This window comes from Elephantulus edwardii, unplaced genomic scaffold (genome assembly GCF_000299155.1).
Source record: "Elephantulus edwardii isolate Elephantulus edwardi_28Jun2011 unplaced genomic scaffold, EleEdw1.0 scaffold00032, whole genome shotgun sequence".
Lineage (NCBI taxonomy): Eukaryota > Metazoa > Chordata > Mammalia > Macroscelidea > Macroscelididae > Elephantulus > Elephantulus edwardii.
The window spans coordinates 12,152,899-12,167,275 of record NW_006399782.1 but is presented as its reverse complement, the minus strand read 5'-3'; the positions used below and the strand labels follow the sequence as shown (position 1 = coordinate 12,167,275).

Genomic DNA, 14,377 nt, shown 5'->3' with positions numbered 1-14,377 from the left:
TTACAAACCCTCCCCCAGGTCCCCTCCACCATGTAGCCCTTGCTCTAGTCTCCTGTGATGACAGAAATACCTAGTTATATATCTCTAACGATGTGTGTGTGTGTGTGTGTGTGTGTGTGTGTGTGTGTGTGTGATCAAGTCGGAACCAAACTATAGCTGACTCTCTAGTGGGTTCTCAGAAGTAGTAAATCACATGGGAGATTTCCCATCCTTCTCCCATGGAGCAGCAGGTGGATTTGAACCTCATACCTTTGGGACTGCAGTGCAACTTCTTACCAGTAAGCCATCGGATTTCCCTATTGATGTGTATACATTAGAAAAATGATGTACAACACCATACTTGAGGGCCAGTGAAAAATAGGAAGACCTTCAAACAGATGAATTGATAGTCCACCGTAAGGGTTCCAGCAGCAGCAATTGTGAAGATGGCACAGGACTGAAAACTCTTATTCTGTTGTACGTAAGAGAGCTATGAGTCAGAACTGATTTGACAGCATCGAACGAGGCTCATATGTAAAGCATTTGAATTCTGGAGGGTAGGTTCTCTTGATTTAGCTGAAAGTCAGGTGTAAACTGCTTGTTTTTTATTTCATTCACCATCATGTGTAAACTAATGGTCGCCTGGATTTAGTTAACAGTCTGCTGTGGGGCAGAAACTTCTTGTTTAAGTCAATCAGGACCTGGTGGGCAGGCCTTGGTATTTAATAGTTGGTGGGGCCCGAGGGCTAGTGTTGTGCTTGGGGAAGAACATTCTGCTAAGTGGTACAGCACTGGTCTGTCAGTTTGCTGTACTGAAGTAACTGGGGGTTGTGATGCTGAATGCTGTACCACTGGTGTATCAGATGCCATAATAGTTATCCAAGGTTGGCAGGATTTGGTAGAGCTCTCAGATTAAGATAGTCTTGGAAGCAGGATTGGAATCCACATCTGCATCTTAACAGGCCTTTGGAAACTATGAATTCTAGAGAAATGATGAGAGTTTATAGAACAGAGTTTGGATCTTTTGCCTGTAGGGTTGCTATGAGTCATACTTGACTCGATGGCACCTGACAACAACAACAATAACACTGATGTGTAGGAGCTTATGAATAGGACAAACATCAGCATTTTCAAGATAAATTCCAATTAGAATCCCAGTTTTTCGCTAATGCTTTAGCCCAAGTATGGAAACCATTGGCTCTTACAGAGGTGAAGCAGAGATGCTCTGGGGCAGAGCAACTGGGCAGATGCCAGTCAAACTGGGACAGCTGCAGGTTAGCATTCTATGGCATACTTTGAGCACAAAAAGAACTCTAGGAGGAACTGGTCCCCATAGATCTTTCTGGTAATTGTTTAAATGCAGACTTACTGGATCACCTGCTTTGGAGGTGATGTGTGCTGTTGGTCTCAGAGTTGTTGAACTAATTGTAGAGAATTTGGGGGCCTATAGTGATGAACTCTATGCTTCTCCACTCCTTCCCCCCCACTCCTTCTTAAATAACTTTGACACAAAGGATAACGATTCTAAGTGTTATACGATGAAATCAATTTGACAGTCCTGAAAGCATATTACAAGTTATTGAAGAGTGAATTAGTGTTGTTGAGTGATGTCAGCACTGGGATTCTGCGGGTTTGAGTTTCTGAGATATAAAAATAAGGCCACAATGTATTAACAGATGGATGTATCTAGTGAGTGACCAGCCACCCTTTTCCAGGCACATGCTTATGTTGTTCTTGTTATGTGTCATCAAGGTACCTGGGACTCATAGCAACCCTATCTGTGCACAATTGCTCTGGAACCCTGGTCTATCCTGAGCCATTCTCACTATTTTTGACACACCCACCCTCATTCTCAAATCCCAGAACATTTGATTGTGCTTATGCAAAACCTATACTTGGACCAAGAGGCAGTCCTCAGAACAGAGCAAGGAGACATTATTACATGGTTCAAAATTGGGAAGGGGTCCATCAGGAATATATTCTGGCTCCATATCTTTTCAATCTGTATGCAAAACAAATCATCAGGGATGCTGGGCTATATGAGGAGGAAGATGGCATCAGTATTGGTGGAAGATTCATCAACAACCTGCATTATGCAGATGACACAACCCTGCTTGCTGAAACTGAAGCACTTACTGCAGAAGGTTAAGGACTGCAGGCTTCAATACAGATTGAAGCTCAACATCAAGAAAACAGATTCTCACCACTGGGCCAATTGACAGCATCAGTATGGATGGTGAAGAGATTGAGATAGTTAACAGTTTTAGTTTGCTTGGCTCCACAGTCAACACTTTTGGTATCAGCAGCCAGGAAATCAAGAGACGAATTGCATTGGGAAAGTCAGCTGTGAGGGACCTCTCAAGAGTACTGAAGAGCAATAACATCAGGCTGGAGAATAAGGTGCGCCTAATCCAGGCTAGAGTCTTTGCAATTATATGCTGTGCATTGGAGAGTTGGACAGTGACTAGGGAATGATAGAAATAGAATTGATGCCTTTGAGCTGTGGTGCTGGAGAAGAGTATTGAATATACCATGGACTGCTAGGAGAACAAACAGGTTTGCCCTGGAGAGGGTGAAGCCAGAATGCTCCTTGGAGTCAAGGATTCTGAAGCTTTGTCTGACATACTTTGGGCATGTTGCAAGGAGGGACTGGTCCTTGGAAAGGAACATCATGTTTGGGAGGGTGGAGGGACAGCACAGGAGAGGAAGACCCTCGATGAGATGGATCGATTCAGTAATTGGGGTAGTGGGAGTAGATTTATCTGAGACAATGGTTTGGAACAGGATAGAGCAGGGTTTAGGGCTTTTGTACATAGGGTTGCTATGAGTTGCAAGTGACTTGATGGCACATAACAACAACCCCATTACCTCAGTTATTGTGTATTGTGTCAACTCATATTATCCAGAGTGTTCTTATCCTGCACTATACCTCCACTCTTCCAAGCATGATGTCCTTCTCCAAGGACTAGTCCGTCCTGGAAATATGCCCAAAATATATGGATGGAACCTCAAAATTCCTGCCACCAAGGAGCAACTTGGTTTCACCCTTTCCAGGACAGACCTGTTTGTCCTTTGGCAAGCCATGGTATGTTCAGTGCTTTTCTGCAGCACCATAACCCATAGGAATGCATTCTTTTGTCATTCTTTTTTTATTGAGGGTTTGTCATTTTCTTTTTTTATTTAATGGAAGTTTACAGAGACTTTGGATTTCCATTCATTCATTGTTGCACTTTTCTCCATGCCCATCCCTTCCCCTCAATTCGCTTTTCTCTTTGAAAAGTAAGAAAAAATTCTTTCATTGTTATACAGTCCTCTCCCCGCCCCACACCCCGTCCACTCCACTATTGCAGCTTTCATTCCGGCCTCTTGTCATGACAATAACACCTAATCATATATTCCTCCTAAACAGTTCTCTCCCTCATCTGTTTCACTGCAGTATACATTATTTATCCCCTCTTTTCTTAGTTTTCCTGCAACTCTGATGTCAGTCTTACTTTACAACAGTCATTCTTAGTTATTGTCCATTCTCTGATACAAAGTCATGGCCTGGAATGGATTTACCTAGTTTGTGAAGTAGACATCTTTGTTGGTACTGGAAGAGACTACCTAGAGGAGTGTGGGTGTGCAGATCATGGATGCCCCTGGGCCAAGGTGCAGGAGGAAGGCCCTGGATGGGAGGAGTAGAATAGCAGTTGCCAGGTAATGTGCCCAGGTCAGAGTCTGAGAAGCCGAAGATTTAACCCAAGATACAGTGGGGATCAATCTCACTGGGGTCTTTCTGGATTTGAGTCCTGATCCAAGTTGGAGAGATGGGAGGAAAGGGATCATTCCTCCTTTTTATTCATATATTTTTCTGTCCTAAAACCAACTGAAAAGTGGATCAGAAGAATACACTGGAAAAAATGATTAGAAAAGAAGCAGTTTATAGTCACCACAGGAGTGCTGCCACTACCTCACCTACCATGCACTCAGAATACTAAGCCATCAGAAAGCTAAGACCGAATGATTTCTTAGGCCTTACCATGATATTTGTGCATTTGGTCAGAAGGTTCAAGTACGATTATTCAATTTGTAAAAATAAGAATTTATTTTCTTAATTTCAGCTGGTAATTATGAAAATATATGATCTGGAATAATATACTATATACTATATACTATAAAACTGAATTCAATTTATTTCCTCAACTATAAAGTAGACTGATTTCTTCTAAAACCATATAAGACCATAAATATACTATGTGGTCTATATAGGTTAGACATTCATAGCAACAGATGAAAAGTATTTCCACATGTAATATAGTTAGGGCCTTATGGTTAGTCCTAACTTGTGGTTTTAATTTGGTTTTCATTAACCACAAGTTCTAGTCATCTTCTTTTTATGTTTGTTAACAGTTTTATTTTCTTTTTCATTAACTGTCTTTGCTTATTTTTCTGTAGAGTAAGTGATTAACTTACTGGCTTACAAGGGGTTTTTACATGGAAAGACTATTTAACTTTTTATCATATATGTTACATATATGATTTTATCATTCAAAGAAGGAACTCTAATGAATGGTACATTGGTTAAGTGCTTAATTCCTAACCTTAAAAGTCAGCAGGGAGAAAAAGATGACATTCTGCTTCCAAAAAGATTTATAGACTTGGAAACTCAAGGGCCATTTTAGTCTGCCCTATAAGGTCACTGCGAGTGAGAACTCATTAGAAGAAAGTTGACTGTGCTTTGTTTTATTTTTGAGCAATTTATTCAGAAGGTGGCTTTTAAAAGCATCTCCCCACCCCCCTTTTCTTTTTCCTTTTTGAAGAGGAACAGCTAAAATTAGACATGTAATTGAAAGCCGAAAAGAAACTAGTAGCCATAGTAATTCTGAGAAGATGTATCAGAACTGTACTAGTCCAGAACTCACCTTTTACTCTAACCTTGCCAACTGTACACGTTGTAAATAGATAGGATTTGTTTTTTCATATTCTCTAAGCATCTTGGTAGGGAATTCTGGTGGTTTAGTGGTTAAAGAGTTGGGCTCTCAACCCAAAGGCACATCCACCCGTGGCTCCTCCAGAGAAAGATAGTCTCCTCCCATGAGATTTGGAGCCTTTGAAAATCAGCTCCGACTCAATAGTAACGAGTGAGTGAATATCTTGGCAGAGGCAAGATTAAGAAAACAGTTCTCTGTGAAAAGTCTTTCTGTGTCTTTTGCTTATTTTGTAACTGGATTCAGTCTTTTTCTTCTGGAGGCCCAGGAGTATCCTGAAACTTTTGTTACAAGATCCTTGTCTGAGATGGTATTGCCAAATATTTGGTCCCAGTCAGTAGGTTTTGTTTTTGCCCTATAGGAAAAAATTTTGATGTACATATGGATTTAATCTTTACAGGGACCCATTCATCAATTTTTGTCAGTGTTGAAAGGGACTATGGAATCAGTGAAGCCCAGTGATATTTTTCTACTTGTTTATATAATATTGTAGGTGATATGTTGTTGTTGTTAAGTGCCATCGAGTCGTAGGCAATTTATAGCAACCCTATGAAAGAAAGACCTGGACACTTGTATAACTTTTGTCCTTTCTCCAGGTTCATAGGGTTTCAGGAGTCAAGCTATTTCGGAAGTGGATACCACTCCTGCTTCCAAGCTTGTTTTAATCAGGGAGCTCCACCAAACACTGTCCACCATGGGTAACCATTCTCGCATTTGACACATCAGTGTCAGTGTTCAGCTTCACAGAAACCACAAGTTACCTCTGTTTGGCAAGTGGACAGACCAGGGCTATACCACCTTTGGCTTTGTATTATTATACCAAGATGATATTATAAAGTTTTAATTTTTTTGCATAAAAATTCTCTCCTTTTAGGCCAGAACCATACAAATTTCCTGCTGCTTCCACTAAGTACCAACCCATCCCTTCAAAATGCACTGTGAGCACCCAGACAGATTTTCGGGACGCTGACGTTCAAACAGATCCGTATTCTCCGGAATATATAGTGTGTCAGGACTCGATCCCTGAGCTCTTGACTCTGGCTACTCTTACGTGGGGTGAGTTGGTAAATCATCTTACTATTCACAGATGACAGTACTGAAAACACACGTGGTACTGGGGTCTTAGAAATTAAGCACATAGACTCAACTTTTTTGATATTTTCATTCCAAGAAAGACTCCTCTTTCGCTGCCTATTGGCCAGTTGTGCTCTATCCTGAAAGCTAAAGTCCAAGTGTTGTAGTTGCTTATTTTTGTAGTTGCTTTGCTGAATCCTCACCTGCCTCGTCCCATGTGTTTCTAACAGGGAATTAACTCCTTTCCATTGAATGAGCCACATTGTTTAAGTGTATAACAGTGAATGTGCCCTCCTCTATACGTACTAATTTTATTTTCCCAAATCATCTCACAGTTTATGAAACCTTTTTTGCCAAACCTTATTTCATTTGAATCTTGAGCCTCCCTCGTTGTGGAGACTGCAAGAACTAGAGCGGAAGGAAAACATTTTAGTCACCGCTTGTACATAAAAATTGACACCAATTGGTTGCTTTCTTCTGCTGCTGTCATCTCTGAGATGCTAAATACCTTTTAGTCTCAGAAATTCACTCTTAGGATGAAGTAAAATCTTACCTAGACCTTCACACTATGAGAATATGAAAACTAATGAGAAGAAATGTTTTCTAAATTAGTAATTAGCTCCTCTATTTCCTTTGATTGTGGCTGAGAAAACTGAGACCAGAGAAGTTAACTGCCTTATTGAAGGATACAGCATTATAGTTGGTCCACTGTAATGATTTTTTAATTAAAATTAGGATTTTTTTTTTTAAAATACTATTGTGGCAAAAATGTAAAGACCTAAATATACACCAATAAAAGTAGATTACTTTTGTTTCCCCCCACTGTCATACCGAGCTGTTATCAAGACCACGTCACAGACAATAAAGACGTTCAGCTCTGGGCACCAATTCTGATGCTTGCTTCTGGTCTCACTTGAGGAAATAAATTTTGTATTCTTGACACCCGTGAGTTAAAGGAGAGCCTCTACTTTCAGGTCTAGATAATGGACTGAAAATATACTGAAGCTTCGCCCTACTGCACAGGACAAGTAAAGGGAAAACTAAAAATTAATCAACACAAACATTTACTCACTATCATGGATTCCCACTCATTACGACCCTCCATTGGGTTTCCAAGGCTCTAAATCTTAATGGGTAGAGACGGACCTTCTTCCTCAGCGCGGTTGGTGGTCCAAACCACTGGAGACATACAGCCTTTGGGTTAGCAGTGCAACAGTCTATGCCCTCAGAACCCCTTAATAAACACAGCAAAACTCAAACGTACTGCTTCTAAGTCTGAACCGCTTCATAATTGACCATCCAGTGGGTTTCCAAGACTAGAAATCTCAAGGGTGGACATTGTCCAGTCTTTGTGCTGAGCTGATTCATTCAAGCCTTTGGATTGGCAGCATAACTCCTTATCCAGTAGGTCACCAGAGCTCCCTGATAAACTTCTTGTTGTGGTCGAGTACTATCAAGTGTGAACTGACCCACAACTGAGCCTCTAGTGGGTTTTCAGAGGCACTACATTTCATGGGTGGAGATTGCCCATCTTTCTTCTGCAGAGCAGCAAGCTGCTGGATTCAAACCACTGGCTTTAGTTAGACAGCAACAGCTCCTTACCGCTAGGCCACCAGAGATTCCTAATAAACAAATAGTTACACTTAATAACTAGGAGGAAAATCTCCTGGTCTATAAATGGAAATTCCTTTCTAGAACAGAAATATCTAGATGCCTTGATGGTGACCAGTTTATGAAGTCAGCTGGCCTGTGAATAGTTGGAGCGCAGATCTGATTTACTCGCCTGGGCTGCAGAGGAAAGAAAATTTATCCAGGTCGCAGATGGGGCTTCCTGCTTGCAGTTGACAGTGGAAGCTATTACAGGATTTCTCTACTACAATATAGAGGCTTAGTGTTGAGCTTCAGAAGGCTCAAAGCCAAGCACTCTGTTAAGAGACCAGACTGGGCTCTGAAATGTTTCACTAGGGAAGGGGGTGGGGGAAGCCTAATCTGGACACTGCCCCAGATAGAACTGAGGTTCAAATATCAATAAAAGCCTGCATGAATCAGGTCTACTCCTACGATTTGTGGGCCTCTGGTCAAGGATTTAAATGGAGGACCACATGTTGTTGTTGTTGTTGTTGTTGTTATGTGCCGTCGAGTCACTTGCGACTCATAGCGACCCTATGTACAACAGCCCTAAACTCCGCTCTGTCCTGTGCCAATCACACTGTCTCTGACACTCCCATCCCGATTATCCCAGTCACTGAATCAATCCACCTCATAGAGGGCCTTCCTCTCCTGCGCTGTCCCTCCACCCTCCCAAGCATGATGTCCTTCTCCAAGGACCGGTCTCTCCTCACAACATGTCCAAAGTATGTTGTACGGAGCCTCAGAATCCTTGCCTCCAAGGAGCCACCTGGTTTAACCCTTTCCAGGACAAATCTGTTTGTTTTCCTAGCAGTCCATGGTACTCTCAATACTCTTCTCCAGCACCACAGCTCAAAGGTATCAATTCTCCTTCTATCCTCCTTGGTCATTGTCCAACTCTCCGATGCATAACAAGTGATTGCGAAGACCATGGCCTGTATCAGACGCACCTTAGTCTCCAGAGAGACACCATTGCTCTTGAGTACTTTAGAGAGGTCCCTAACAGCAGACTTTTCCATGGCAATGCGCCTTTTAATTTCCTGGCTGCTGGTGCCAAGACTGTTGACTGTGGAGCCAAGCAAGCTAAAGCTGTGTACAATCTCAATCTCTTCACCATCCATCCTGATCCTGCCAATTGGTCCAGTGGTGAGAATCTTTGTCTTCTTGACATTGAGCCTCAATTCATATTATAGGCTGCAGTCCTTGACACTCTGCAGCAGGCGCTTCAGGTCTTCTTCAGTTTTAGCAAGCAGGGTTGTGTCATCCGCATAACGCAGATTATTGATAAATCGTCCACCAATCTTGACCCCACATTTCTCCTCATAAAGCCCAGCCTCCCGGATAATCTGTTCTGCATATAGGCTGAAAAGGTATGGAGATAGGATGCATCCCTGGCGTACGCCCTTCCCATTTTTGAACCATGCAGTGTTCCCTTGCTCTGTTCTGACGACTGCCTCCTGGTCCAAGTATAGGTTTCGCCTTAGAACGATCAAGTGTCCTGGGATTCCCATTCTTCTCAGAGTTAGCCATAGTTTGTTATGATCTACACAGTCAAATGCCTTTGCATAACCAATGAAACACAGATATACATTCCTCTGGTATTCCCTGCTTTCAGCCACATACAGAATTATAAAATCAAGCTAGCACCTCTTTAAAAAGAGATTCTTTCTTCTTCAAAATTGTGTCTTTTTAAGACGCTAAGAGGACAAATTGAAATTTAAAATTCTTAGACATACTGGGACTCCACGCTAAACCGTGGTGGCAAGGGGGAGCCTGCCTCTGTTCTGCCCCTTTCCTCATCCCACCTCTGCTCCTGCTCCAGACCATGAGGAACCAGGCATGCGTGCATGTGACCGCTTGAGCTTGCTTTCTGTGATTCACACATTTCCTGCCACCAGATGTTCCATGGCTTCTCTCTGAGTTTACTGCTGTTAGGTGCTGTCAAGCTGACTACAGCTCATAGCGACCCTGTGAACAAAAGATCTGAACCTTGACCTGTCTGTCCCGTGCACCATCATTATCGATATCTGTACTGCAAGCCCATTGTGGTAGCCACAGTGCCAATCCATTCCATTAAGGGTCTTCTCTTTTCCTGACCCTTTACCTCTCCCAGCATGATATTGCTCTCCAAGGATTGGTAACTCCTGAAAAGATAACAAAAGTAAATGAGACAAAGTTTTACCAGCGTTGCCTTCAGGCAGCACTCTGGTTACACTTCTTTCTTTCTTTCTTATTTTGGCAGTCCATGGGATATTCAGTACTCTCTGCAACATTATACCTCAAAGGCATCAATTATTCTTCTGTCTTCTTATTCATTGGCCAACTTGAAGATGTATAGGAAGCAACTGAAAATATCTTTGGGCTCAGAGATACAAAAAACAGCAACACAGTCTACTTTCATGAGTCTGAATCCTGATAAAATACTCATTTAGACTTTGGAATTCTGGGCCATTTGTGAATGGATTTTACGTGTCTCTAAAGATGAGGGTAGCTCCAGGTGGGCAGGATTCCATGGACTTTTCAGTACTCACGTACAAGCAAGGCTCCAAAGGATGAAGTGTAGCAGAATGCCTTCTTTTCAGGTTTAAAAAACAAAACAAAACAAAGCAAAAAACATGTAGATTATCTCAATTTAAGAATAATAAATCATCTTAGGGCCACAAATACCAACTTCTTGTTATGTACTATAGAGTCAGAACTGACTCATAGTTGACCCTCCAGCAAGGAGGAGATTGCTCATCTTTCTCCTGTGGAGCAGCTGATGGATTTGAACTGCATACCTTTAGGTTGGTAGTATAATTGCTTATCACTAAGCCACCATAGGTCACTCAAATACTAGGAGTGCTCTACAAAAGAGTGAAAGGATTCTGAGAGTAACTTCCTTAGAAATAGACCAAATAGAATATTTTGAAAAGTATATTTTTATATCATCGGAGAGAGAAAGGGAAAAATAGTAGCAATGAAAGTAAGAACGGAGGCTATAAAAAAAATGGAATCATAGGAAGTATAATTCAAAGCAAATTAGTAAACTGGAAGATTGAATGAGTATTCCAGAATGCAAGGTGCACAGGATTATAGTGTTTAATAGGGTGCAGTGAACAAGTAGGAAGCCAGCTGTCGCATCTTACTTTCATTTTCCACTCTTGGTCCCAGAAAGATGATGTGGTAAATCAAGGCTTCACTTAGACGTGCCAGCCACCTGAGTGTAATTTGGTCCAGGAAGGCTTAAGGTTGGATCTCAGTCAATGTCTCCCGACTGATTGGGAGATAGAACCTAGAGCCTTTCCACCAGGAGGTCTTTATGTCTCACAACTCAGAAAGCTGAGGAAGACTAGCCTTCAACTGTACATTTTTTATAGGGGACAAAATCCCCTTCATTATCTGCTGTAAACTCACCTGTTATAGTTTGTTTTTCAGCTTTGTCCCTCAAACTTCCAACTCCTCATCACATTTTCTCACTTTGTTGGAACCAACCTCAAGTGGGTTTTCAAAGGCAGTAAGTCACACAGTAAATTGCCCATCCTTTTCCTGAAGAGCAGCTGATGGACTCTAACTTCATGCCTGTGGGCTGGCAGTGCAATTCCTTACCACTTGGCCACCAGTGCTCCCTTTCCCCACCTTAGAACTTTGATATTTCTCCATATATCATAACTTAGATTTGCTTAAAAAAAGGACTTTCAAGGTATGATTATTCACACTCAGTAGTCTTCAAATAGTTTCCAGCCTCATGTTTGTTGCTAAAATATGGAGCTCCAGATTGGACTCTATGAAAATGGGAGAGAACAGTTTAATAGTGATATAAGATTGGGTATTATTGTTAGGACAAGAGTCCAGAATGAAGGTTGCATAGTAGAGCGTACTCGGGGTGGGGTGGGGATGGGGGATTGTATACCAATGAAGGAATTTTTCTTTTACTTTTCAAGAGAAGAGTGAACTGGGGGGGAGGGGTGGGGCAGGAAGAAAAAAAGCAACAATGAATGAGTGGAAATCCAAAATCTCTGGAAATGTTCATTAAAATTAATTTTAAAAAATTAAAAAGAAAATAGGTCTCCCGGAAAAAAAAATATAGTATGGCTTCATTACTAACAAGAAGCAGTGGAAGGGACACATAAAAAAAGCTGTAAGGCACATCAGACAGTTTCTTATTTAACTTGTCATAACCCTTAGATTTCCTGTGTATTTGGTGAGATTCACATATGTAGTTACAGTTGATGGTGTTGACTCAAGGGCACCTAATGACAACTCTTGACATTTTAGAGGGTAGGATCTAGAAGCAAGACTATTATTATTCACTTGTCATATTTTCTTTGTAGGTGCAGGAGTTCCGTTATTTGTGTGTAAAGTGTTCTTACTGCTTTATCCTCAGGTCGAGGTCTCCCAGCAGGACAAGCTGAGGTGGAGATGATAGAACGGGCCCGAGAGAAGCGCATTTGGGAAGCCACCCTTCCAGCTCTGAGTGACACTGCCGAGTTTGAGAAGAGGAGGAGGATGATGAGCGAGATGGAGAAAAAGGAGTGGGCCTTCCGAGAGCAGGAGATTCAAAAGTAAGTTTGCAACAATGAATGAATGGGGGGAAAATTAAATGGGAAAAATATGCTGTAAAAAATATATATGTTGTATTTAAAAAAAAAAATTAAAAAGAAATTCACTAAAAAAAAAAAGAAACCCACTGAAGTGTCAGTCAGTTCTGACTTAATAGCAGTGACTTTTACTTGGAATTTTGATTACTAATAAACATTCTTTTAATGTTAAAAAAAAGTAAGTTTGCAATCAGTTGAGACTATTCTTACACTGGTAAGAGTGATGGTAGTACTTTTTAAATGGTAATACACTTTTCCATGCCTCTAGAAACTATAAACTTTAAGAAATGACAATAGTTGTAGAAAGTCTTCAGGTCTTTTGTTCATAGGGTTGCTATGAGTCATGCTTGACTTGAAAGCAATCAACAACACACTTTTCTAGAAATATGGGTTTAAAAGCTGTCCTCAGCTTGTTGAATTAGAAAGTCAGGCTTCTGAGTCTGTCCAGAGTAATCCTAAATTTATGATGTGGTATAAGGTCTTGCTACAAGTTGCCATATCACAGTCACTTGTGGTTGCTGTGAGGCTGAACACTGTGACACTCATGTGTCAAATGCGTTAATGGTTGGCTACCCAATGCGGACAGAGTGGGGTGGAGCTCCCCAATTAAAACAAGCTTGGAAGGAGGAGTGGCATCCACTTCCATAATAGCTTGCCTCCGGAAACCCTATGAACCTGGAGAGAGGATGAAAGGCACCCAAGCATCAAGGACTCTCCTTCATAGGGTCGCTATGAGTCGCCTGCGACTTGACGGCACTTAACAACAACAACATAAGGTCTTGCTACAGTTTTCTCAATTCCGTTAGAATGTGTAATATTCTTTCTTGTGGAATGAAGATCACTAGATTTCCTTAAGAGATCCCCCTTCCTCTTTTTATATCTCTTTAGTATTTCTCTATACTCTCTCTAAAATGTGAAAAATATCTTTTGGATTATCCCTTCCTGTTTGTTCCCAGTGCCACTGACCTAGGCCCTTATTTTTTTCCTACCAAACAGCCTCCCATCCCAGCTGCTCTTGCATCTTCTACCTCATGCATTGGGTTCAGTCAGCATGCTTTGGGTTCTTTTCTAGAGCTGACATAGCACTTTCTATTTAAAAGACAAATTGTGGAATTCTTCAACCAAGACATGAACTTACAGCCCATAAATAACGATCTGTTTCAATATTTCTGGTTGTGTTTTCAATTATTTTAACTGATAATATTCTCAGTAATAAGGTTGTCACTGGAAGAGTATGTATAAATTATGAGGAAAAAAAATTGTGTCAATCTCTAGCAAGAAAGAAAGGAAGGGAACTTGCCAAGATTGTCCTTTGCTCCAGGCTGTGCTGAGGTGCTTTGTTGCTAGTTGTGTCATTACCAAGGCCTTAGCAGTGTGCTTTGTATCATATAGCTGAGAGTTATGGACTTGGTTCTTTGTCTTTTTACAACACCTGATTAACTTTCAATCTATACTCTGTGACATTTGGCAAAGGAGGTGTCAGAAATCCAACTGAATGTGCAGAAATTTACAACTCTTTGATGGAATTTGGAGAGAGATGTGTCTTCTGAGAGGGACATTAAAAGTAGTAATAATGCAGCTTGCTAGAGCAAAGGCATCATTTGAAAAAATGAATATTTTCTTATTACAGTGAGTGGCTCCTGTGTGTTAGCTCCTAGCTGTGAGTTGTGGAAGCTGTGTATGTTCTGATACATCTTCTGATCCTGGTGGGCACGGGATGGGTAGCAGGCCTTGAATCCAGACACTTCTTTTGTAGGCTGGATCAGAGTAAATGCTACTATATACACAAAGTGCTAGGAGAAGGCAGATGGGAGAATGTTTAGTTCTGTCTGGGGTGAGTGGAGATTTGGAAAATCTACTGAGAAGAGGTAGCCTCTGGCTGGATATTGCAGGGTGAGTGGGAAGCTATTAATAGATGATATTATCAGTGAGGATAAAAAGTCTAATACTTACATTGATTACTGCATGCTAGACAATGTTCTCAAGCTGTGATTCAAAGAAAATGGTCTCAGAGCAGCAGTGTCAATGTTGCCTAGAAACTTGTTGTTGTTGTTATGTGCCGTCGAGTCGTTTGCGACTCATAGCGACCCTATGCACAACAGCCCTAAACCCTGCTCTATCCTGCGCCAAACGCACTGCCTCTGA

At 41.3% G+C, this 14,377-nt stretch overlaps 1 protein-coding gene across 1 annotated transcript in view; it reads left to right on the top strand.

Annotated features, from left to right (window-relative positions):
- MAATS1 (MYCBP-associated, testis expressed 1) overlaps positions 1–14,377 on the top strand; it is a 62,701-nt gene that overhangs the window by 7,400 nt on the left and 40,924 nt on the right. The window contains exons 5-6 of the mRNA XM_006884317.1: positions 5,824–6,005; positions 12,019–12,196. Coding sequence (XP_006884379.1) covers positions 5,824–6,005; positions 12,019–12,196 — 360 coding nt within the window. The remainder of the gene's footprint in view (positions 1–5,823; positions 6,006–12,018; positions 12,197–14,377) is intronic.